Raw genomic sequence first — 22,980 nt, 5'->3', positions numbered from 1 at the left:
CAAGGATCCATGTTGAAGAAACATCTTATTTCTATACTAGTATCTATTAAACCAATAAATTGAAATCATAATTTTGAGGTTGCAATTTTCATAAGAACTCAAATATTATCAAAAGTGATTGGGTTTGACAATTGCCCTTTACATTTGCTTCATTTCACTGAGATAAAATTTATTAAACTTGTAAGAGAAACAAAAAAAACATGATGCAAGTCCGATCTGTTTGTGTAACAGCCAAGTTACATTATTTGCTTAGGGCAATGTTAGTTGTTAAAGGTTCAGTTAAGTTACTACAGTTTACATGTGTTAAGTTGAATTTCTATTATTACACGGTTCATTGGTTTATTACATGTGTTTATGTTATTCTTTCCAGCTACAGACCATGGTACCTCAGGATATAATGGAATTATTTCATTCCAAATTACGAGACTGGCACTTACAGAAAGATCCAAACTTTAGATGGTGTGTTCATGTAAGTGCAAGAAGCCATATTTTACATTTATTAACTCAGGGTATGATGATGATATCCCTTTGAACTGAAATGTTTTATAAGATTGAATTATTATTTTTTAATTACAAAAATAACATACTCCAGTCAGTATTGAGTGTTATTGTGCTATTTTGGTGCAAACAAAAACAAAAATCCCTCAATTTTACTAATTTCCAGTAAAACTGAAATCAAATTTCAAATTCTGATTTTTTTATGCCCCATTTATTATGCCCCATTTATTATGCCCCATTTATGTTTTCTTGTCTGTGTGTCCGTTCGTTCTTCCTTCTGTCTGTTTGTCCGTCCGTTCGTCTGTCTGTCCCACTTCAGGTTTAAGTTTTTGGTTTAGGTAGTTTTTGATGAAGTTGAAGTCCAATCAACTTGAAACTCAGTAAACATGTTCCCTATGATATGATGTTTTTAATTTTAATGCCAAATTAGAGATTTTATCCTTTTTCACGGGTCACTGAACATAAAAAATGATAGTGTGGATGGGGCATCCTTCTGCTTGGGACACATTCTTGTTTTAAGTTAAAATCTGCTATACATTTAAATTTGCAAGTAAATATAATGATAATGAATTGTAATTATCATGACTTGTTACATTGTAGTGTGGCAATGGTTTTATTTGGGCAGTTGGTAACCAAACACTGATGATGGTGTGCCCTACCTGCAAGAAAGGAACATGTTTTAATTGCAAGAAAATGGTGAGAAGAATTTCTTATTTTAGGTTAACATTTACTATTACATGATTATTTTAGGTAGAAAATGGACTTTTTTATTTTTAGGCTTTGCAGTCATAATTTTTTTAGTACAATTTTGCTCAGACTCAGATATCAACCAATAGAAATACTGGATTTGATGTTTCAAGCAGCACAAATTTTGTACAGTCAGTACTGAGTACAGTTTTATGACTGGAAGGCAAGAGTAAGACCATTTGCATTTGAGTGATAAATTCAACAACACTTACTATTATCTTGATGATATTTTTTCGTTAAATAATCAAAAATTTCTCAATATATTGCTGACATTAACCCCAAGGAACTTACTTTAAATAAATCAAATTTAAACGGTAATAACTGTCCTTTCCTAGATCTAGATATTTCTGTTTTAAACAGGAAACTCCACACTAAAATTTATGACAAAAAGGATGATTTTTCGTTCCCTATTATTGTTAATTTTCCATTTTTAAAATGGTGATATTCCTTTGGCACCATCTTACGGTGTTTATATTTCACAGCTCGTTCGCTATGCCTGTGTCTGTCATGAAGTTTTTGATTTTAAGGAACATAGTCTATGTATATCTGGTAAATTATTGAAACAGGGATATCTCTACCATAAATTACTTAAAAATTTTACTAAATTTTCCATAGATATAAAGATTTGGTTTTGAAATTTGGTTGTATCTGTAAAAAACTTATTTCAAACGGGATAGCAAATCCTTATTTTTATACAACCATCAAAAAAATTTTGGAATCGTATAATAGTATGATGTTTTCTGTGTCGTTGTTGTCTGAAGACACATTTGTTTTCCGAACAATAACTTTAGTTTAAGTGAATGGGTCTCTTTGAAGTTAAATAAGAAGGTTCAATTCCACAAAAGAAAGGTTGGGATTGCTTTTGGGGATGATGGTCCCAACCATTTTGGAATAAGGGGCCAAAAAGGGGCCCAAAACAAGCATTTTTCTACTTTCGGGATGATAACTTAAGAATAATTATTTCAATTGCTCTGAAGTTGTGCTACAATGTTAAATACCACAAGTACGAGGTTTGGATTCATTTTATGGTGTTATCATATGGTCCCAACAGTTTAGGAAGAAGGGGCCAAAAACAAGCATTTTTTTTGTTTCTTGACAACAACTTGTGTGTTAGTGTATGAATCTCTCTGACATTGTACCACAAGGTTCCATATCACAAAAGGAAGAATTGGGTTGAGTGGGGGTTATTTGCCCATTTCATGCAGGAATTAGGGGCCAAAAACAAGCATTTTTCTAGTTTCCAGACCATAACTTGTGTTTAAGTGTGTATGGATCTCTCTGAAATTGTACTACAAGGTTCCACTGACATTTGAAAAATGTTTATTATTAGTGGGAAGATCAGCATGAAGGTTTAACTTGTGAACAGTATGCTCAGTGGAAGATTGATAATGATCCAGAAAACCAAACAGCTGGATTGGCTAGATACTTGGAGGATAATGGCATTGGTAAGTTAATAACATAGTTTATATATTTATTTCATGGTTAATGTGTTTATTACATAGTGCATGTTTTTATTACATACATGTAGTTCATGTCATTGAGTTATTGTATTTTTAAAAAACAAAAAACTTGTTGTTGATTAATTACATTGTAAGTGAGTTAATTCATTATCAATGAAGCAGACATAACTATTCAACAATGAGACAACATTTTAACAATACAAAAATACAAAAATCAAAAGGTCAATATATTTTGGTCTTCAATAAGCATCTATACCATATGGCGCTGAGTTTGGTGAAGTTGTAGAATAAAATCAACAGAAACTGTAATAAAAAACCTTCCAAAATTTCCTGAATGTAGAAATCATTGAAACATAAAAAAATACAAATTTACAACCAAGGAGGAAGGCACTTGAAGGTGTAACAAAGTAATACTTTATACCAATCTGTTTACAACCAAGGAGGAAGGCACTTGAAGGTGTAACAAAGTAATACTATATACCAATCTGTTTACAACCAAGGAGGAAGGCACTTGAAGGTGTAACAAAGTAATACTATATACCAATCTGTTTACAACCAAGGAGGAAGGCACTTGAAGGTGTAACAAAGTAATACTTTATAATTATCTGTTTACAACCAAGGAGGAAGGCACTTGAAGGTGTAACAAAGTAATACTATATACCAATCTGTTTACAACCAAGGAGGGAGGCACTTGAAGGTGTAACAAAGTAATACTTTATACCAATCTGTTTACAACCAAGGAGGAAGGCACTTGAAGGTGTAACAAAGTAATACTATATACCAATCTGTTTACAACCAAGGAGGGAGGCACTTGAAGGTGTAACAAAGTAATACTTTATACCAATCTGTTTACAACCAAGGAGGAAGGCACTTGAAGGTGTAACAAAGTAATACTATATACCAATCTGTTTACAACCAAGGAGGAAGGCACTTGAAGGTGTAACAAAGTAATACTATATACCAATCTGTTTACAACCAAGGAGGAAGGCACTTGAAGGTGTAACAAAGTAATACTATATACCAATCTGTTTACAACCAAGGAGGAAGGCACTTGAAGGTGTAACAAAGTAATACTATATACCAATCTGTTTACAACCAAGGAGGGAGGCACTTGAAGGTGTAACAAAGTAATACTATATACCAATCTGTTTACAACCAAGGAGGGAGGCACTTGAAGGTGTAACAAAGTAATACTATATACCAATCTGTTTACCACCAAGGAGGAAGGCACTTGAAGGTGTAACAAAGTAATACTATATACCAATCTGTTTACAACCAAGGAGGGAGGCACTTGAAGGTGTAACAAAGTAATACTATATACCAATCTGTTTACAACCAAAGAGGAAGGCACTTGAAGGTGTAACAAAGTAATACTATATACCAATCTGTTTACAACCAAGGAGGGAGGCACTTGAAGGTGTAACAAAGTAATACTTTATATCAATCTGTTTACAACCAAGGAGGAAGGCACTTGAAGGTGTAACAAAGTAATACTATATATCATTCTGTTTACAACCAAGGAGGGAGGCACTTGAAGGTGTAACAAAGTAATACTATATACCAATCTGTTTACAACCAAGGAGGGAGGCACTTGAAGGTGTAACAAAGTAATACTTTATATCAATCTGTTTACAACCAAGGAGGGAGGCACTTGAAGGTGTAACAAAGTAATACTATATATCATTCTGGTTAAAAAATTATCAATCAAGCAAAATAGTTCTTATTAAAAGTAAAGCTTATATATTACACTGTACTTGATTAATGACTAATATTACAATTATTTCATCATCTCCAGATTGTCCAAGCTGTAAGATGAAGTTTTCATTAGCTAAAGGTGGATGTATGCATTTTAAGTGTCCCCAATGTGGATTTGAGTTCTGTAGTGGATGTTCACAGCCTTTTCATCAGAAAGGAGTAAGTTATCATGATTATAAAGACTTTTTAACTTGTTTGATAGCTTTTGATTAATAAAAGTTCAATCTTCATGATCTTTGTTTTAATTTGATGAAGAAAATCAAAAGGGTCTGTCCTTTCTCTTTCACATAAACTTTTCAAGTTTAAACTGTATATATATACCCTAGTCAACCCTTTTGGTTATAATTTACACTATCCCTTTAATCCACACCAATTTAATTTCTTGTTCTACGGATTTTTGGACTCCAAAAATTGGGGTGAGCGAGTGATTTGAAAATTTTAATAAAAAAATATTTAATTTGCAAATTTTTGAGGCGAAGCTTGAAAAGTAAAGGCGAGCGATTTTTTTTTTTTTTGTAAACATAAAATAGTAGGTTTTGACAATATAAAGACTTGATTTATCAGTTGTACTTTGACATCTTTAATTTATTAAGTATTTTTTATAACTGACACCAAGAAATAATTGAATAATTAGAAGTGGTATATGTATGTGTGCCAAAGAGACAAATCTCCATCCAAGTCATAATCAGGTTGGGAACAAGCCCTCAATGTTATAAATATTCCTTTTATGAGGGATCAATATAATATATTGACCCCTCATAAAAGTAAAGTTATAATATGTTTTTTTGTAAATAATACTTTTTAGTACAAAAGGGCTCATATTTTCCCAAAGAACTATATATCTATCTGGTATTAAATGGTCAAAACATGTCCAAGAAATTTTGTAATATTCCTGGACCTTAACCATGTTAGCACATTTACTTTGATATTATTCAAAATAAGTGGACCCCTCTTTTAGAAAAGTTGTTATACCCCCGCTTTAAAAAAGGGGGGGTATACTGTTTTACCTCTGTCTGTCAGTCCGTCCGTCCGTCCGTCCATCAGTCCGTCAGTCCGTCAGTCAGTCCGTCCCATGAAACTTTCGTCACATTTTTCTCAGGAACTACACATCCACCCTTTCTGTAATTTGGTATCAACATTTATATATGTCAGCCATACCGTGTGATGCGTTTTCATATTCATCACTTGACAACTTCCTGTTTACCGAACACTTGTCTGATTTTACACATGATAACCAAGTTGAAAATTTTCATCACATTTTTCTCAGGAACTACAATACAAGGATTTCTGAAATTTGGTTTCAGGATTTATATAAGTCAGCTATACCGTGTGATGCGTTTTCAGATTCATCACTCGACAACTTCCTGTTTACCGAACACTTGTATGATTTTACACATGATAGCCAAGTTGAAAATTTTCGTCACATTTTTCTCAGGAACTACAATACAATGATTTCTGAAATTTGGTTTCAGGATTTATATAAGTCAGCTATACCGTGTGATGCGTTTTCAGATTCATCACTCAACAACTTCCTGTTTACCGAACACTTGTATGATTTTACACATGATAGCCAAGTTGAAAATTTTCGTCACATTTTTCTCAGGAACTACAATACAATGATTTCTGAAATTTGGTTTCAGGATTTATATAAGTCAGCTATACCGTGTGATGCGTTTTCAGATTCATCACTCAACAACTTCCTGTTTACCGAACACTTGTATGATTTTACACATGATAGCCAAGTTGAAAATTTTCGTCACATTTTTCTCAGGAACTACAATACAATGATTTCTGAAATTTGGTTTCAGGATTTATATAAGTCAGGTATACCGTGTGATGTGTTTTCAGATTCATCACTCGACAACTTCCTGTTTACCGAACACTTCCATATTTTTACACTATTAATATTATCCACTTGCGGCGGGGGTATCATCAGTGAGCAGTAGCTCGCAGTTTCACTTGTTCAAAATATAATGTATTTCTCCTCTTTTAAGTAAAAAAATCTTCTTTTTTCAAAGAATTTGTATAGTAGCACTATACAAATATTTGGTATTTCTATTTTCTTTTCTACAACAGTAAAATGACCCCATGTCTGATGGAGGGTTGTTCCCAACCTGATAATAACAAATACAGGTCATAGTACAACCTTTAACACGGGGCTATGACCTAGACCAAACTGCAAGCTATAAGGGACCCCAAAATTACTAGTGTACACAATTCGAAAAGGAAAACCAACAATCTAATTTATATATACAAAAAGGAAAATACCAATGAATAACATCAACAAACGATAACTGCTGAATGACAGGCCCCTGAATCCAGTTGCCTGAATCAATCAGGACAGGTGCATAAACATGCAGCGGGTATGGATAGTTTTGTATCGCCAGCATACAGATTGCAGTTGAAGGCAACTCTTTCAGAAGTTCTTTGTACTTCATTCTAACAACGAATATTTTTTGATAGGGAATATAAGTAAGGGGGAAGGACACTAATGTTTTGTTCTGAAAGGGTATTTTCCTCTGTTATATATTTATATCGGAGCACTCCCACTTGGGATAAATGGGTATCAAATAGTATCACAGATATTTAGTGTGCTGGGTGCTTGTAGGTTTAAAATCATTATATACAGGTAAGACTGTGATTTTAAAAACAAGTGTTTATATCTTTTTATATTATTTACAAAAAAACGGTACAGGAAATGGACATGATTGCATTTCCGGATGCGGGAAGCAGGAATATAAAAATAAAAAAAACCTCTGTTTTGAAAAAAATAGGTGCGGGCAGGTCTGTCGAACAAGGAATTAAATTGGTGTGGCCTTACATGTAATATATGTATTATAGTATTGTTCCTTTTTTGTAGGTTTGTAGAAAATACCGATCATGTCAAGGCCAAGGCTTGCATTGTCATCACCCTAGAAATTGTTTGTATTATCTACGTGATGAAGATTTTGATGACTTACAGAAATTATTGAAGGTTAGTACCATTAAATTTAACATTAGATATTGTGATTGGTCTAAAAGTTTAGAAAGTATTGCAAACATCAGAAAGGCATTCCTCTTCTCTGCCGCTTTCCATCTTTTCCCTTTTTACATCTGTCTGTATTTTCAAAAATTATAGGACAATTAAGCTTTTCCTTTAAAAAATACTAAGTTTTGGACTGATTATTTATTTGTTTAATATTGTTTGTCCAGTTGTCCAGAAATGTATAGGCTAATGCATACAACATAAAAACAAATATGATTTTCATTCAGAGTCATTCAGATTTGATGCTAAGAATTGTTTCTTTGCACTGCTCATTTACCAGTAGTTGATCTTGTAATGACGGGCATTGTTAACTTTTATTCATCTCTTGCATTTTGTTTTATAGACCAATAAGATACATATAAATACCACAGCACCTGATCAGGAAGCAGGGCAATCATGTCCTGTTATGGAACAAAAAGAGGATCCTGAAGGGAAAAGAGATGAAGCTTGTGGGAGAGAGGTTGAGGAAGGATTTGCTGGGTTGTGCAAGTAAGTTTTTATGCCCCACCTAGGATATCAGAGGGGCATTATTTCTGGTCTGTGCGTCCGTTCGTTCGTCCGTCTGTCCTGCTTCAGGTTAAAGTTTTTGGTCAGGGTAGTTTTTGATGAAGCTGATCTCCAATCAACTTGAAACTTAGTACATATGTTCCTTATGATATGATCTTTCTAATTTTAAAGACAACTTAAACTTTTGACCCAAATTTCACGGCCCACTGAACATAGAAAATGAAAGTGCGAGTTTCAGGTTAAAGTTTTTGGTCAAGGTAGTTTTTGATGAAGTTGAAGTCCAATCAACTTGAAACTTAGTACAAATGTTCCCTATGATATGATCTTTCTAATTTTAATGCCTAATTATATTTTTAACCCATTTTCACGGTCCATTGAACATGGAAAATGATAGTGCGAGTGGGGCATCCGTGTACTTTGGACACATTCTTGTTATTTTTAACCTGACATGGTTATTATGTGTGTGGCCTTTTATTATTAATGCTACTACAGAAAATGTCCATAATATTTCAACAATTTTCCCCCCATTGCTGTTAGGGCTTAATTAAAATTGAGAATGGAAAAGGGGAGAGTGTCAGCCCTTCCTCTATACCTCTTGCAAATGTCGAATAAAAAAACACAGACATAGGCATAGTTAAAAACAGTTTAAAAGAAGTCTGAGTCCAAAGTTAGAATAGGTAATGGAAGAAACTAAGCGTTATGGCAATGATTAAAATGAATTACCATAGGACAGCTAGCAGTTACTGTCATGCCAGCTCCAGACATCAATTAAACTGATTGAAAGGTTATGTCTTCATTATATGAAAATAAAGCACCATACCTTCCGTTGAGGTCTAGTATCATACCATCAATATATGAGAAGAACATAACCCATGTCATGCAAACAAATGGTTTAAGTATAAATGCATTTATTTTCAAGTTTAGATCTTTCTTTAGTCAATGATAAAACCAGGTCATATTTCTCAGATTTAATAATATCCTTTTTGATTTTGAATTTTAGAATGTTATGAAATTTTTTATTTTTTATTTCAATTTAAGAATTCATTACAAAGAATATTTAGTCAGCTTGATTAACAAAAGAAATGTTGATCCAGTTGCTATGATGTCTGTGGATGCCATAAAGAGGCTTATTGAAAGAGAGGAAAAGAAAGTACCAGAGAAAAAGGCAAACGAGACTGACGCAAAATACCGTAAACGATTAGAACAGGTATGTTCACAATACAGTACAATCTATATCATCCTAATATTGTACACCTTTATTTTTGGCATTGCAGATCGCCTTTATTCTTGACAAGAAGATAGAGTGATAGTGTAATAAAAAACTTAAAGAAAAACAGTATCCCGTAGTTGATTGTACATCATACCATTGTTATTTCAAGCTTTTTTAATTGGATTGAATACATAATTACCCACCTTAAAACTTGATTGAAATTTTGAACTATGACACTTTCATTTGTCAATTTTTCATATTCCCTTTAACAGAATAATTTGGTTAATTTTCCTGTTAGAATATGCACACATGTGCTTTTGTCATAGATTTTTCATCAGTTCAGTTTATAATGTCAATCATGTGACTTTCAAACATTTTTCAGCAAAACAATTCAAACTTAATAAAAATCATGTCTAAGTAATCCATTTACATTGTACGTAATGGCATTCATTTATCACCTCTCTTTAGGTATGAGTTTCATGTATTTGGCCATTTTATAGAATGATGCCTGTTTTATAAGTATCTTAATAATTATTTTTTTCTATTTGCAGTTTATTAGAGAAATTGAACCTTTGAACAGGCAGGAGTAAAGCAGAACTATTATAGCTTCTTCAAATAATACCTCTTATCAGCTTGTCTTGAGGGCTATTTTTCGTGATAAACTTTTCAACCCACTGGAGCTCAAGATTTAGGAAAAGTTTAGATAGATTCTGGTGGCCTTTAGGGATGATTTTTACAGGCCCAAAACCATTTTAAAAGCCTGGGCTGCTGTGTTTGTCTTTAAGCATGAAGAATGAAGTAGTAATTGTTGTGAATAACCTTTATTGCCACAGCTTAACTGTGATTTCAAAGTTGTTATTGTTATCACGTAATGGGTATTAATGAAACATATGATAAATGTAAAAAAAATTGTATGTACAGTAACTGTTTAATGTTCTGATTTGTACAAATGGACAAAATGCTTGCACGAAAAGGCTTTATTTCATTATTCAAATACTTGGGACTGGTTCCTAAGTTACAGAAATTGTACATTGGTACAAGGGGCAAAAATAGCAGAAATTATTTCCCTACAAGAAAGAGAAACATAATTCTTTTCATTAAAATGAGCCTTAGTCATGCAGAGAAATTATATACAATGTATGAACATTTTTGTCAGGTTTATGTATAGACCAATTAACTAAAAGAATACTAAAGGGTTTAAAACAAGTTGCCATAGTTTACAATCTGAACATACTATATAGTTTTAATTGTTCCTATTAAAATAATGCATTCCCTTCTTGATTTTAAAAGTTTTTAGACAGTTTGAAAAACTAGATATAGGAAGATGTTGTATGTATTTTTGTAAGTTTTACAAAAATTATACGATGAAGCTCATGAATCAATTAGCTGTAAATTGTTATTGTCTTAAATTAATGCTTTTATCATTTGTTATTTATTTTATATATTAAATGTGAATAAAAATGAAATAAATCACCACCTTCATTGATTTTATTACAATTAATAAAAGAAAAAAGTGGACAGTATGGTTTTTCTAGAAATGCTTGTACAAAGATATATATTTTATCTTCTGTTTATTGGAAAACTAATTTAATATCAAACTTGTTCCAACAAGATTGTACAATGTACAAGAAACGATATCAGACAAGGTTCCTGACAGAAGATTGGTACATGGAAAAGTGGTGGGATGAATCAGTTTTTTTCTCACCATAATGAAGCAGAAAAAGCAAGACAGACATGCTGATGTAGGCTGCTTCAACAATGCATTTAGTTTTGGATTGGGTCAGTTTAAAGAGATTCACTAGTGAAAGGTCAATGATAACTGGTATTTACATTGGCACATCTCCTTTTCATGGAATTTTTTGGCCTTGTTCACTCAGTCATGGTCTATTGCCTTTAAAATGTTTGCTTAGTTTTAATGTTTAAGTTTGTGACTAGATCAGTTTAAGGGAACCACAATTGGAAGGTCAGTGATATTTGGTATGCAGTTGTATTGTCATTGTCACATTTCATTTTAATGTAGATAAATGGGCCCCACCCTCTCAATCATGATCTATTGACTTTAAAACGTATGCATAGTTCAAGTTTGTGATAAGGTAAGTTTAAGGAGATCCACTAATGGTAACTGAACGATATTGATGAAGTTGTATTAGCGTGTGTATTTCTCTATTTCTTTAAGTTTATTTGGCGCTGCACAATCTAGTCGTGGTTCATTGACTTTGAATATTTTGCATAGTTTACATAATAAAGAAGACTGTAATTTTAATTTCAACATATGCATTCTACACAATGATCTATCAATAGATATAGGAAGATGTGCCAATAAGACAACTCTTCCTCCAAGTAATAATTAATAAAAGTAAACCATTATATGTCAATGTACAACACGGAACCATGGCTCACACAGAACAGCAAGCTATTAAGGGCCCCAAAAATTACAAGTGTAAAATCATTCAAACGGGAAAACCAACAATCTAATCTATATAAAAACAAGAAACACATAAACAGACGAATACCACTGAACATCAGATTCGTGACTTAGGACAGGTGCAAACAATTGCTCTTTTCTGAAACAAACAAGAGTATAACATCACAAAATAGAAAGACACTAAGAGATAACTGTATTGTATTTGAAGCTTTAAGGACGTCCATCGGTAGTTTTACTGTCGCAAATTTAGTTTACCTGGCGACACTAGGTGACGTCATAGGTATGCTTCCGGCGTCAAACATAAACACCGTGCGTTTTCTGGCTTCTGTGCCGCTTCAGAATGTAATAAATTTGATAAAAGGAAGATTTTTAGGCGCAACAAGTGAGTTTTGTGTTTATTATTGTAGAAATAACATGTCAATACATTGCGAAATTCAAAATGTCGGCTTCCTTAGTTACAGGCAAGGAGATAGAAAATTTTACGCTTGCTGTCATCCAATCAGAACAATTGTTACAACATAATTGCATTAGAATATAAAATATCACATGTAGCACCTGTCGTGTTACTCGTGTTATTTATTGATAAAAATATCAATATTACAAACCCAGTAAATAGTCTTATTCTGTAGGTCACATTTGAGGAAAGGTCACAAGATAATAGTTACAATATAAGAGCATATCTGATATCATCAGTGACAAGGATATTCCGTAACTATCAACAACTGGGGACAGCGTTTGTAAAATGTACAAAAGGATGATTTCAGCTTCACCATTGGGAACTAACTCTTGGTTTAATAACTTCCTTTTATCAAGGAAATCATGATAGGAAATACAAGGCCGGGAATATTGTATCAATTGGGAGATATATACTCCATATGCAGGCGCTGCTGGAATGTTGCTACATTGAAATGGAAAGTTCGCAATTAGGAAACTGAAATCATCTCTTTTATCGTAAAGTTTTGTTTTCAACCGACCCTCACTGTCTATCTAGATGTAAGTCAAGATATGAGACAGACTTAACTGTATATGTTGTATCCTTTATCTCTAGTTCGATGGGATAGATGCATTCAACATTGTCACCAAATTTATTGTACAACTGCAAAAAAATTTTGCAGTCGTGTATTGGTATGACGTCTTCGTCGTTGTCGTCCGAAGACACATTGGTTTTCGCACTATAACTTTAGTTTAAGGAAATCTATGAAATTTAAACACAAGGTTTATGACCACAAAAGGAAGGTTGGGATTGATTTTGGGAGTTTTGGTCCCAACAGTTTAGGAATTAGGGGCCAAAAAAGGGCCCAAATAAGCATTTTTCTTGGTTTTCGCACAATAACTTTAGTATAAGTAAATAGAAATCTATGAAATTTAAACAAAAGGATTATGAACACAAAAGGAACGTTGGGATTGATTTTGGGAGTTTTGGTCCCAAGAGTTTAGGAATTAGGGCCCAAAAAGGGGCCCAAATAAGCATTTTTCTTGGTTTTCGCACCATAACTTTAGTATAAGTAAATAGAAATCTATGAAATTTAAACACAAGGTTTATGACCATAAAAGAAGGTTGGGATTGATTTTGGGAGTTTTGGTCCCAACAGTTTAGGAATAAGGGGCCCAAAGGGTCCAAAATTAAACTTTGTTTGATTTCATCAAAAATTGAATAATTGGGGTTCTTTGATATGCCGAATCTAAATGTGTATGTAGATTCTTAATTTTTGGTCCTGTTTTCAAATTGGTCTACATTAAGGTCCAAAGGTTTCAAAATTAAACTTAGTTTGATTTTTTTTTAAATAAGTTCTTGGGGTTCTTTGATATGCTGAATCTAAACATGTACTTAGATTTTTGATTATGGGCCAAGTTTTCAAGTTGGTCCAAATAGGGGTCCAAAATTAAACTTTGTTTGATTTCAACAAAAATTGAATTCTTTGGGTTCTTTGATATGCTGAATCTAAACATGTATTTAGATTTTTTATTATGGGCCCTGTTTTCAAGTTTGTCCAAATCTGGGTCCAAAATTAAACTTTGTTTGATTTCAACAAATTGAATCCTTGGGGTTCTTTGATATGCTGAATCTAAATATGTATTAAGATTTTTGCTTATGAGGCTAGTTTTCAAGTTGGTCCAATTCGTGGTCCAAAATTAAACTTTGTTTGATATCAACAAAAATTGAATCCTTGGGGTTCTTTGATATGCTGAATCTAAACATGTATTTAGATTTTTGATTATGGGCCCAGTTTTCAAGTTGGTCCAAATCTGGGTCCAAAATTAAACTTTGTTTGATTTCAACAAGAATTGAATATATGGGGTTCTTTGATATATGATGAATCTAACCATGTATTTAGATTTTTGATATTTGGGCCCGGTTATCAAATTGGTCCACATTGAGGTCTAAAGGGTCCAAAATTGAACTTTATTTGATTTCATCAAAAATTGAATTCTTGGGGTTCTTTGATATGCTGAATCTAACCATGTACTGTAAATTCAGAAATCATTGCGTGCATTTATTATTGTGATTTTGTCATTTTAGACTTAAATGCGATTTTAATTTTTACGATTTTGAGAAAAATCCTGTTAAATTTATACAAAATATTTCAAAATGCGAGTTTAAATTATTGTGTTTACAACTCAGTCGCATTTTTCGCAAGAATAAAAACCTCGCATTAGTTTTTAAATTTACAGTATTTAGATTTTGGATATTGGACCATAATAGGTAAATGTCCAATTTAAAAAAAAAAAATTAAGTTTTTAAGTTTAAGTTCTTAGATCACATTCATTCTGTGTCAGAAACCTATGTTGTGTCAACTATTTAATCACAATCCAAATTCAGAGCTGTATCAAGCTTGAATGTTGTGTCCATACTTGCCCAAATGTTCAGGGTTCGAACTCTGCGGTCGTATAAAGCTGCGCCCTGCGGAGCATCTGGTTAATTCTTGAGTGAGAGAACATCATCTTTAAAGCGGAAAGTAAAGTTAAAGGATATTGCTTACTTCTTTTCTTTCTTCCGAAAAGTTCTTATATGAAATTAGTCCCATGGGAATGCCGTTTTTTGTTGAAAAACACGTCCTCCAAACGTAACAAATATGTTGTCAATCAAGAAATCAAGCATCTGGATAATTTCAGTTTCAGAGAATTTTTTGTTTGAATTAAGTGATTTTTTACAAAGTAGGGTTTATCGCCCCCTTAGACAAGATACTTGTATTTTGGCCATTTTTTTTTATGTAACAAAGCAATACCTACTCTTTCAATTTGACTTTAAGTTTGGAATGGGGAATACTTGTGTAAAGTGTAGAACAGTCATATGTTTTAAAACTATTGCAAGATGAAAGGGTTTTAGATTGTATGTACTCCTGAGACAACATGTTATAATAGTCTCAGATGTACTCTAAAAGATCTTTTACATTTTTTAGTATCCACATCTGATACACGCCACCTCTAGAATAGGCAGTTTCACAATAACTTGTTAATGTTAATTATTTAGAAAGAGGTTTCGTGGTGCACTTGGAAAACCCAGCAGTAAACCGTTGTTTGTAATGGCTCTTATGTAGTTTAGGTATCCAATACAGTGATGAGAGATCCAGTTCTTCATATTTGGTAGAAATTCCAAATGAACATAGAACAGACCGATGATTATCAAGGATTTCATCTTTAGTAAGTGTCATCAGGGTATCTGTTAAGTTTCCAAGTGAATTGTCAATACCCAATTCATTCATCAAGCAGTTTAATGTGATTTACACCAAAAAAAAAACGATGTTGTTTTGGCCTTGCGGGGACAACAACATATTTGTCATGGAAGTAGGACAAGTGTTTTGCAAATTTTGGGTCTTTAAAGATTGACGTAGCATGGGTAATGATAGACCCATTCAGTTTCTTAATTCTTGATTTAGACTCACGATATTTCAGCCCTTTGGATAACCCATTTCGCAGGGAAGTGTTATTGATAATGTTGAGGTCACCGGTAATAACGTTTCTAGAGGTGGCGTGAATCAGAAGTGGATACTAAAAAATCCAAAGTTCTTTCAGAGTACATGCAATTTAATTAAGATTCCTTCATCTTTCAATAGTATTAAGCATTTGACTTTTCTACAATTTACACACGCATTCGCCATCTAATCTAGAAGACAAACTTAAAGAGTTGGTCCTGCTTTGTTTCATAACAAAATGGCCTACGCAAAATCTCGTCTTAGTGAGGGATAAATCGTACTGTGTATAAAAACACTCTCATTCCAACAAAATATGCTATGAAACTGATATTACCAAGATGTTTGGTTTCTTGATTAACAACATATTTGTGTTGATGATGTGTTTTTCAAGAAACAATCGCTATTACCATGAGAACCAACTGTGCTACTCTTCTTGTCGACTTGTTTTTTTTTTAATTTATTTATATGAGGCTTACTTTATACAGGAACTTCTTGGGAAGAAAGAAAAGACGTAAGTAATGTAATTTATTTCTTTCCACTGTATAGATGATGTGCTCTCACTTAAAAATTCAAAATTTGGTGACTATATTGAACACATCTATCCTATCGAACTTTTAAAAAGGATACACTAAAAACATTTCAGTCTGCCTCATATCTTAACTCACATCATGAAATTGACAATTAGGGTTCCTTTGGGTAAATTTCGGCAGCATATTTGGGAAAGGTTTTGATTGTTAAACGAAAAATTATCATCAAGATAACTGTAAGTGTAGTTGAATTAATTATTATTACAAATCGTTTATCAACCGGTTGTATGCCATGTCTACTAGTTGGTCCAGTTACTTTGAACTAATTAGCAATGTTGCTGTCCATTATATTTTCTTTTTCTGAATTTTAAGCCGACAGGCAAGACATATCTCTGTGTCAACAGTTTATTATATTCCACTTTTGTATCTTCTCTCCCTTTTGCCTCATCACTGATGGAAATACAGACCATATAAGTATTTATGTTTTTCATTTTTATGAGGTAGACAATAGAAAGCTACATATCATTTCCCGCATTAATTTTTGAATAACAGATAAATATTCTACACTTGGTTGTATAACCATTTTTATTCAGACATATTTATTCTCATATAAAACAAGTTTGTTATCAAAATTACTAATAATTAATCATTCTATTACTAGTATTCATTTTAAATCTTTAATTTTAGTTTATGCATGGTTAATATGCTGCAATTACGTAATTAATAGAAATATCATTTACATTTGTGCTATAAAACGATTGTTTGTTTAAACATCTTTAACATCTCCAGTAAAATGCCCACGTAAACCAACATCCTAACCAGCCACAAGAAAGCTTCCAATACCAGTGTTTCCTACAAGGCCATCTCTTCTGAATACCTCCATGTTCATGATCTGTGTGTACTGGAAAATAAGAAATAAGAAGTATCAAAAAGAAATATTTATCAGTTCAGCTCTTTGACATTTGTATAAGTTTGGGGGGGGGGGGGGTCAAATAATTTAGCCTCGAGTATCACTGATGAGACATACATCGCCAATCATCGGCAAATACAGTAAAATCGGTACTTACCAATTTATCTTTTAGTCCCTGTCTTAAAATACTGATGTTGTTTTCCAGAAATATGAGGAATTATTCTAAACTAAATATCATGCATGAATCTGAATCTTTGGCTTTACTTTTTGACACATCAACTTTTTTCTTAGAAATTAAATGTTGAAATATTTAGGCCGCGGGAGTCATGCACAAAAGATAATTCGATTGTCGAAATTCGCATTAAGATGTTCAGTAAAAAAATGATACCATCAATGTTGTTAAATATACCATATTTGCCTCTATATACTTAAATGAGTTATTTGTACAGAATGAAAACTTTATTTTAAAGAAAACAATTTATTTCTTGTTTGAAAATATAATCATTAAAGTTAACCGAATACATTATGAACTGACAACAAGTAGATAAATGTCGTACTACCATACCTTTGGAATGGTCTGGACATTCAGCTAATCTCACGAAAACTATTTGAAGATCTCCACACTCTTCTCTGATTTCCGCTGTGATTTCATCATCGTTTGGGACAATTCCTCTGTAACAATCTCCAGTATCAGCCTAATAGGAGTAATTTGGTTTACATAACATGCATCGATTTAAATGATACGTTACAGAAAATTCTTTGTATTTACTCAACACAAAACATATAAATACCAAAGAGCATAAGGTTAGTAAATATATTTATGTATATTTTTCTTATTTATTAAAATGTTTTGGTATAATTTCTATAAAGTTTATTGTTTTTCTATTACCGTCATTATCTTAAATTTGGCTCTTTTTTTTACAAAATCGATTTTCGGTTTTGTAAGCATTATCAGAGACATATAATACAATTGTATTACATGTCTCTGGCATTATGATCATATGAAGTCAATTCTTGTTTAACTGCTGGAATTTAACTACATATTTCCATAATACGATACCAAAACGCACTTTTACTTTTCATGAAAAGCTTTTGTATAAAAAAAATCATTTTGCATAACTTATATAATTATTTCAATCATTCGTTTGCTTTTTAATCAAATGATATGTAACACTGGACTGAACTGCTGTCGTTTGTTACATTCATATTTAGTTGTTAAATATCAAGCATGGTTGATTAAAAAATAAATGAATTCACATACCGCATCATGAAACTCCACACTGCATGTGTCATTCTGCATAAAGACTATGTATCCCTAGAAAATTAGAATAATAATTTATGATATCTCCTCTTATTTTTGATGTGTTTCCCTCAGTTTTAGATTGTAACCCGGATTTGTTTTTTTTTTTTTTTCTTTGTCGATTTATGAAATTCGAACAGCGGTATACTATACTGTTGTCTCTATTTATAAGTGTTCGAAATTTAAAAACAAAAGACAAGATTTGTTATTCATATTTGCATATCGTTGCTGGAAGCATAATGTAAACAGCAACTTTTGTCACGCTATGAATTATGCATTGTCTGGTTTTAAAAAATACAATGTTGTAGAATATTAGCAGTGATAGATAGAATCTGTAGAGTTTTTTGGGGAGAATATGAGTATTTTGCAGAATGTATCTCGAAAAAAAGTATCAAGTTAAAAAATTGTGTATATTTACACGATGGTATATTTAGCTAGTGGCTTTATTCATATTTACCTCATTCTGATGCATGATTTGCTGTTCAATGATTTCTCCATCTTTCTTTATGATTGATACATCTTTATCTCCATCTATGATTTCTGTAACATCATACTTGGTTCCATCCTTATCTGTAACCATTCGATGCTGAAATGCACATTAGTCGTAAGGTATAACATCTAAGTGCATTGGTACCTATTAAAACGTACAAACCCGCTTCGATTGTTTGCTCCTAGCCTAAGTCAGGAATCTGATGTTTAGTAGTTTACTTTTGTTGATGTGGTTCATAATGTTTTTCGTTTCTCGCGTTTTTTTGTATATATTAGACCGTTGGTTTTCCCGTTTGAATGGTTTTACAAATTACACTAGTCTTTAGGGGGCCCTTTATAGCTTACTGTTCGGTGTAAGCCAAGGCTCCGTGTTGAAGACCGTAACAACATTCACTGTTTGCAATAGCATTAAGTATTCTATATAATAAGGATGTTCTTATCCCGTGCATAAAAACAATGCCGTATTTGTCAAAACCTTTTCAACTTTTAATCTTCAGTGCTGTACAACTTTGTACCTTTTTCACGTTCGATCTTTTATATATAGGCGTTATGTATTCAGGTTTAGTTTTCTGTAATTAGTTAATACTTTAGTTTCTTTGTGTATATCTCTTTCATATTCATTTGATAAAATTTACTGTTTGCAATAGCATGAATTGTTCTATATAATAAGAATGTTCTTATCCCGGGCATAAAAACAATGCCGTATTTTGCGAAACCTTTTCAACTTTTGATCTTCAGTGCTGTACAGCTTTGTGCTTTTTTCACTTTCGATCTTTTATATCTGGGCGTCACTGGTGAGTCTTGTGTGGGCAAGGCGCGTTTTTGGCGTATTGAATTTTAAACCTGATGCTTTTTGTTATCTATTAATCATGTTTTTCTGTGTCTAATATGTTCTCCTATTTATTTGTATTGTAGTCCTGTAATATTATGTTGTCATTTCAATGTTATATTTAACTTTGCCATTAAAGTGCGAGGTTTGGCATGCCTTAAAACCAGGTTCAACCCACCACTTTTATTCCCCTTTAAAAGTGTCCTGTACCAAGTCAGGAAGATGGTCATTGTTATATATTGTTCGTTTCTCTTTGTGTTGCATTTTAACGTTGAGTCGTTTGTGTTTTCTCTTATTTTTGAGATATTGAGATAAGACGTGGCACGGTACTTGTCTATCCCAAATTCATGTATTTGGTTTTCATGTTACATTTGTTATTCTCGTGGTGTTTTGTCTGATGATTGGTCTGTTTCTGTGTGTGTTGCGTTTCGATGTTGTGTCGTTGTTCTCCTCTTATATTTAATGCGTTTCGCTCGGTTTTGGTTTGTTACCCCGATTTTGTTTTTTGTCCATGGATTTATGAGTTTTGAACAGCGGTATACTACTGTTGCCTTTATTTGGCCTATAATGGTTTACTTTTACAAATTTTGACTTGGATGGAGAGTTGTCTCATTGGCACTCCTACCACATCTTATATCTATATATGCATATTTCAAATAAACTTCTTGTGCAGTGTCTAAGATTATTTCTGTTTCAAATCAGGAATAATATATGTTTTAAATTAAAAGGTAAAAATAAAGGTTATATGAAGAAATTAGATTCTCACTTAGATATAAATAACATGTTTTTAATTTTCTGATACATATTCAAAACACCCAGTTTATGGGGGCTTTATCTCTGTCAGGTTCAAATAAAAAAAGACCTGCATCTGCTAGTGCGTTATCAACGCGTGTATTCCCATAACAAATATACATGCTATTTAAATGACCATCGATGTTATATTTTCCACTTGAAGTTTTGCAGCTTTGATCAATAAAAAAAACCTTGCAAAAATATATATAAGTTACCTTTGTTTTGGAAGCAGCTAGACAAAAGTGATTGCCAAAAATGATAGTGACAAGAACCAATGTATTTTTCAGCAGCATTTTATCTGGAATAACAATGAAAAGTTTATTATATTTGTTTGTTAATTTGATATAAACACAATTGAATGAGAAACATATCGCGTCACGAAACTCGTACTGAACAAAATGACAATGATGTAAAAGTACAGATCCTTTTGCCATCAACATACTTTGACTTACCTAAATTTTGTCCACAGCTCTAGAAGAACAGAATTTTCAATCAAAAACCTTGTATATTTGGTTCTGCTTTTTTTCAACTTTTATAGTCAAAAATCAATCTTCCTTATTACTCTTTTAACCAATCAAATTTATTTATTTATTTTTTGTTGGGTTTTCCGTCTTTTGTCGTGTGATATAGATTAATAAATCACACGATTGTACCAAAATATCAATGATGAAAATAAACTCTTGTAACTAACAGACATTTTAATGATGAGTGCTTAGCTTTAAATAAAAATAACAATAATACCCGTTGGACTGCTTTGTCGTTTTGAAAAATATGTATTAAAAAATCAATTATAAAGGAAGGTAAAAACAAATCTGCTAATTGCGAAGTCCATATAACCAGAAATTTTAATTTTGATGTTGAAACCTGTCATTAGTTTTTAGCTCACCTGGCCCAAAGGGCCAAGTGAGCTTTTCTCATCATGTGCCGTCCGTCGTCCGTCGTCGTCCGTCGTCGTTTACTTTTACAAAAATCTTCTCCTCTGAAACTACTTGGCCAAATTTCACAAAACTTGGCCACAATCATCACTAGGGTATTTAGTTTAAAAAATTTGTCCGGTGATCCGGCCACCCAACCAAGATGGCCGCCATGGCTAAAAAAAGAACATAGGGGTAAAATGTAGATTTTGGCTTATATCTCTGAAACCAAAGCATTTAGAGCAAATCTGACATGGGGTAAAATTGTTTTATCAGGTCAAGATCTATCTGCCCTGAAATTTTCAGATGAATTTGACAACTGGTTGTTGGGTTGCTGCCCCTGAATTGGTAATTTTTAAGGAAATTTTGCCGTTTTTGGTTATTATCTTGAATACTATTATAGATAGAGATAAACTGTAAACAGCAATAATGTTCAGCAAAGTAAGATCTACAAATAAGTCAACATGACCAAAATGGTCAGTTGACCCCTTAAGGAGTTATTGCCCTTTATAGTCAATTTTTAACAATTTTCATTAATTTGGTAAATTTTTGTAAATTTTTACAAAGTATTTTCCTCTGTAAATTAAGTTCATTATAGATAGAGAAAATTGTAAGTAGCAAGAATGTTCAGTAAAGTAAGATCTTCTAACACATCACCATCACCAAGACACAATTTTGTCATGAATACATCTGTGTCCTTTGTTTAATATGCACATATACCAAGGTGAGTGACACAGGCTCTTTTATAAGAGCCTCTAGTTTTGTATTTCTAAACATGCCAATCGCATGTTACATTCATTAAATAAGCAGTGTAAATACCGACGAAATATGGCAGGCTCTGTAGTTACCTATTGTGATAACTTCTTTCGCACGTTGCATTTTTGTCTAAATGTTTAGGTGCGTTCTGTGTGCTTTTTATATATCGTTCAAAATATGTGGAACTAGAAAAAGCATGTCAAAACTGAAACAAGGGTAAACCAAAATAAACACGTCGGTTAATCAAAATACAAGCATCTATAAACCATAATAAAAGAATCGGTAAACTAAAATTACATATAAAATGTCCAAGCATTGGTGAATCAAAATTAGAGTCGGAAAACAAATTCCAGCACCCAGTAAAACAAAATAAACGTATGATATATAACGGCATTGCGCACGAAACATTTTTTTTTTTAATCAAACGCATTAAAGATCTTTGATTTGCCATACGAAGGTAACCATCATTAATAATTTTGATATACTTATATGGGATGGTAAATGCATAAAAACGGAATTGAAACCTAAATGAGCATTTAACAGCAGTACAGCCGCAAGTGACTGATAACAAAAGTATGTGGAGGAATTAAGAAACAAAAAAATCACTGTGTATCATATATATCGGTACAAGGCAATTGGTCCGTAAACATATCTATCCATTGCTGTAGTAAAAGGAAATAATTTACTTTCACGATGTATCATGATAACGTTACTAGCCGGTTGCATTTTTTGTATGAAATGATAGATAAATAACAGTTTGTAATGCATCTGGGTGCAAGACCTTTCGAGAGGTATTTTTGAGACCAAATATTTGGAAAGCCAGATACACGAAACGTTTAGCCATATTGGGCACAACTTTTTTTGAACTTTTGGTCCTCAATGCTCTTCAACTTTGTACTTGTTTTGGCTTTCGAACTTTTTT

General features: G+C 32.6%; 2 protein-coding genes across 3 annotated transcripts in view; one reads left to right on the top strand and one right to left on the bottom strand.

The window, feature by feature from the left end:
* Window positions 1–10,684, top strand: part of LOC143078714 (uncharacterized) — a 45,784-nt gene extending 35,100 nt beyond the window's left edge. For both annotated transcript variants that reach the window (XM_076253637.1, XM_076253639.1), the window contains exons 17-24: window positions 371–469; window positions 1,099–1,194; window positions 2,576–2,690; window positions 4,501–4,619; window positions 7,321–7,434; window positions 7,829–7,974; window positions 9,031–9,199; window positions 9,754–10,684. In XM_076253637.1, the coding sequence (XP_076109752.1) occupies window positions 371–469; window positions 1,099–1,194; window positions 2,576–2,690; window positions 4,501–4,619; window positions 7,321–7,434; window positions 7,829–7,974; window positions 9,031–9,199; window positions 9,754–9,792 (897 nt within the window). In that variant the 3' untranslated portion in view covers window positions 9,793–10,684. The remainder of the gene's footprint in view (window positions 1–370; window positions 470–1,098; window positions 1,195–2,575; window positions 2,691–4,500; window positions 4,620–7,320; window positions 7,435–7,828; window positions 7,975–9,030; window positions 9,200–9,753) is intronic.
* A 5,955-nt stretch (window positions 10,685–16,639) lies between these two features.
* On the bottom strand, window positions 16,640–20,913 carry LOC143077955 (uncharacterized). The gene is made up of 6 exons (XM_076253006.1): window positions 20,841–20,913; window positions 20,604–20,686; window positions 18,736–18,864; window positions 18,240–18,293; window positions 17,544–17,673; window positions 16,640–16,969 (listed from the first exon to the last, which is right to left on the bottom strand). Exons 2-6 carry the CDS (start codon window positions 20,679–20,681, stop codon window positions 16,845–16,847), a joined length of 516 nt encoding a protein of 171 aa, XP_076109121.1. The 5' UTR covers window positions 20,682–20,686; window positions 20,841–20,913; the 3' UTR covers window positions 16,640–16,844.
* Window positions 20,914–22,980: the final 2,067 nt, after the last annotated feature.

Source organism: Mytilus galloprovincialis, chromosome 6 (genome assembly GCF_965363235.1).
Source record: "Mytilus galloprovincialis chromosome 6, xbMytGall1.hap1.1, whole genome shotgun sequence".
Taxonomy (NCBI): Eukaryota; Metazoa; Mollusca; class Bivalvia; order Mytilida; family Mytilidae; genus Mytilus; species Mytilus galloprovincialis.
This window is presented reverse-complemented; position numbering and strand designations above follow the sequence as displayed.

Coding starts and splice junctions, on each gene's coding strand:
- LOC143077955 (XM_076253006.1), bottom strand. CDS start 20,681: ATGCTGCTGAAAAATACATTGGTTCTTGTCACTATCATTTTTGGCAAT. Junction 18,865..20,603: donor TAGCTGCTTCCAAAACAAAG/GTAACTTATATA, acceptor TGTGCATTTCAG/CATCGAATGGTTACAGATAA. Junction 18,294..18,735: donor AAATCATGCATCAGAATGAG/GTAAATATGAAT, acceptor CTAATTTTCTAG/GGATACATAGTCTTTATGCA.